General features: G+C 49.4%; 1 protein-coding gene across 1 annotated transcript; it reads left to right on the top strand.

The window, feature by feature from the left end:
* Positions 1 to 707: 707 nt before the first annotated feature.
* LOC141248059 (histone H2A, embryonic-like) lies at positions 708 to 1,124 on the top strand. Its single transcript, XM_073669319.1, has one exon. It carries the CDS (start codon positions 708 to 710, stop codon positions 1,122 to 1,124), a length of 417 nt encoding a protein of 138 aa, XP_073525420.1.
* The last annotated feature ends 2,643 nt before the right edge of the window (positions 1,125 to 3,767 follow it).

Below are 3,767 nucleotides of genomic sequence, written 5' to 3'. Positions count from 1 at the left end.
CTGTGCAGCATGCTGGAATGAGGGGACCGGGGGACCCCCATACCCTTTATTTCTGATATTCAGTCTCTGTGCACAATCCTGTTGCTGTCATCTGAGCTCCCACCCTGCATTGCTCTCTGGTAATGGTGGAGTGTGTAAGATTTTAGGAAATGTTGGCGAAGGCTTAACCTATAGCTCATTAACAAATTTGTAATAGAATTTTTATTTTTATTTTTTTCCCCTCTCCATCTTGTGACTTGTCTGAATACAGTTGCTGTAGCCCCAGCCTGTACCACATATGACTGCCTTCTGAGCATGGTGGTTTGTGCACCATACTGTAACTGTTTGCATGCTGGGGTCTCCTAAAACCTATTTTCCAGAGCACTTTGACGTGTGTGTGTGTGTACTAGGCCCCTAGTTTTCTTCCCAGAGATCACTACGGGGGCAGCTACACATTGTAACACCAGCTCTAAGTGCTGCTAAATGGGTATATGACTCATAAATGAGTATAGAGTGCTGTCCAGGAGCACCCCCTTGTTTTATTACTTGTGATACAGCATGAGTACAAGTATAGTCCTAAGGACTGATCTCTGCACTAGAAAAATAAGTGGAGTTAGAGTGGACATGAGGTGATTGGTGCATGAAGCAAATACAATTGTACCAATGTTGCCTACATTAAAAAAGTAAGTCTTTGTTCATTAATTCTTCCCTTTTTAGTTATTCTGATCATGTCTGGTCGTGGCAAGAAGGTCCAGAAGCCTGCAGCTGGAAAGACCTCCAGATCTTCCAAGGCAGGGCTCCAGTTCCCAGTGGGCCGTGTCCACAGGTTCCTGAGGAAGGGAAACTATGCTAAGAGGATTGGATCTGGAGCTAGCGTCTATCTAGCAGCCATCATGGAATACCTGTGCGCTGAGGTCCTGGAGCTGGCAGGAAATGCAGCGAGGGACAACAAGAAATCCAGGATCCTTCCCCGACACATCCAACTGGCTGTGAGGAATGATGAGGAACTGAGCAAACTGTTTGATGGAGTCACCATTGCAGAGGGAGGCGTCCTGCCAAATATCCAAGCGGTCCTAGTGCCCAAGAAGACTGCAAAAGGCTCGTCCTCTCAGGAACCTAAAGTCGCAGAGTCTCAGGAATTCTGATCCTATTTAAATACATTTTGGACGTTACTATAAAGCACTTGTTTATATTTCCTATATTTGTATGTTCCTTGTAGTATTTTAAATGTATCTTGATTAAAAATCTTTTTTACATCCACTCACTGGTAAGCATTTAATTGCTGCCTTTATGGAAAAAAAAATGTTTAACTTGGTGAAGTGTTCAGTAGATTGCTGCTTCTGAGTGTAAGGAGTAGTGGACTATGGTGTCTTCAGGGGTAGGAATGTGAGCAACTGCGTCATGTGTCTCTGTCCATATTGTGTCATGTGGATTGTATTGCATTGTGGTGTCTACCTGTATAAGGAAGTTTATGTGGCACCCCAGGGGTCTGGTTGCCACAGTAATAGAAATATTATGTCTGAGAGCAAGTGGGAGGTTTCTCTGGTCAGGAGCCCTAAGCATGCAACACTGCCCGCCCAGACCTGGGAGGGGAGGAATCTGCTCTTATAAACTGGGTCTGGGGCGGGATTAGGGAGTGAGAGCTTGGAGAGGGAAAGATACAGTAGGAGCAGTAGCTGAAGACCAGGGGCTGGAGCTGAGCAGAGCTCACCCTGGCTGAGGACACTACAACCGGACGTCGGAGTCCGAGGCTGTGGAGACTGATATACACCCAGCAGCAGAAACCAGCTGGCAGGGGATACCAGGTCCTCTGGCCATAGAAGCCCGGAGGCTCAGTCACAAGAAAGGGACCAGCGCCGCCATCCAGGAGCGGAGGCTAACAGAAGGCCCCAAGTCACCAGCCATACGGGTGAGCACCACAGGGTATACTCAGGGACGTGGGCTACTTGTAACTGCTTACAGCAAGGTAGCCAGGAAAGGGTGCAGACAGACGGGGAGGCCTACAACTCCGCCTGGCCAGGGGAGATCTTGCTTGCTCACAGACTGACCAGGCCTCTACTGCTAACCAGTACTCCCGGGAGGGTCTGCTTTATACCATCAGTAAAGACCCTGAACTGCACCACACGTCTGTTTCATCGCCACACCATTAGTACTGGGACGCTCACACCATCACTCCCATCATCCACACTAGCTGCCCTGAGGCAATACTTCTCCCGTGGGGAGTTATCCCATACTTGGCTGCGCTTACATCAGCCTCAGCGGTCTGCAGCGCAGCGGCGGTCCCCACTGACCGCAATCCACGGGTGGTGTAGTCGGACATTTGTTATTACACTAAGACTGCCACTGGTTTGACCACCCTGAGCCACGGACCGGGTTGCCGCCACACAGACTACCACCCCCAGCATCCCACCAGAGGCCCGGTTCCGGGTTCCCCACGCGGCCCAGGGGGCGAGTCATTTATACCCAGCAACAGACAGCAGGGTCAGAAGCAGATAAGTGTTGGGACAAGTCCAGAGGGTGTGCAGTGCTGCCAAGGGGTGATCCACGGCATAAAGACTTGCGGACAGGGATGGTGAGATTCTGAAGAAAATTACTGAGTGACCTTCCAGAAGGTGTTGGCAGAGAAGATGCTGAGTCACTGGATACCTGAGGCCTTGCTAGTGCCAAAGGTAACAGACTTGAACAGGGCTGGGAGTGTGGGACTGAGTCCCGTGCGGTGGATCCAGGGTGTCCAGGCTCGGACTGGCCTGCCGGGGGATCCACTGGTGGGGCCCCATAGTGCAAGAGAAGTGAGTGTGTTTTGGATAAAAACCATTGCCACTGTTGGCTTCTGTAAATGCCATGGAATTTCCACGCTGATGATCTGCATGGAAACTCCGCTGCAAATCCACAAAGTGTGAAGGCAGCCTAAAATTGTCTTTAGGGCCCATTGGATAGATAAACTAAGTGCCATAGCTTGGATGGACTGATTCAGTTTATTTCTTCTGTTATTATCTGTTTTGGAAAAGACTGTTTTTTTGGTGTCCCATCAAGGACCAATGTCTTTTGCCATCACTAATATAATGTCATTAAAGGGGTTGGATCACATGGGCATTAGTGCCATTAATTGAAAAGAACTTTTTAAAATAGGTATATTCTCCATATACTTATTTTAAAAATTCTGCTTCAATCCTGCTGGTATTCCATAAAAACCTATGTAACTGTTTACATGGGTTTCCATGGAAGTTGTCCTGTGCCGGAGCCCTAGTCAGCAAAAGACACACAGGATGCGACCATGTTGTCGGCCAGCGCTCGCTGACTGACCGCATGGACCATGCAGCACCCGAGCCTGCGATCCAGTGATGCTCAATCCAGCGATGGTATGTTTGCAGAGGAGATCCTTATCTGCCCTGCCCATATGCATCGCTGGATCATTTGTTCTCTTCCATTCAAGTGAATGGGAGAGAACAAGGGACGCACATTTACATCCGCTGTTTCTCCCTCGCTCAGCGAGGATTTACAAGCTGGCGGTAAATAACTATAATCAGGCTAAATCCAGATGTCAGTGTTCCTTTAATAAAGTGCCTGACTGCTGCTTGCTTGTCACAGATTGGAGGGGGGCGGGGCTGTGAGTCAGTGCTATGTGCGGCAGCAGGAGGAGCAGGCATTCTCAGTCTCCTGGATAAGATCAGAGTGACTACTGCCGGGAGGGCGGGGCCAGAGGGGAGGGAGGGGCGGAACCAGAGGGGACTGACTGTGGAACGTGAACTGGCAAAGAGCCGTTTAAATTTCAATTGGCTCCCTGCCAG

This window comes from Phyllobates terribilis, unplaced genomic scaffold (genome assembly GCF_046119375.1).
Source record: "Phyllobates terribilis strain yellow unplaced genomic scaffold, ASM4611937v1 Scaffold_2__4_contigs__length_985480577, whole genome shotgun sequence".
Classification (NCBI taxonomy): Eukaryota; Metazoa; Chordata; class Amphibia; order Anura; family Dendrobatidae; genus Phyllobates; species Phyllobates terribilis.
Note: the sequence above shows the minus strand (reverse complement) of the source record. Positions and strands in the feature narration are given on the sequence as shown.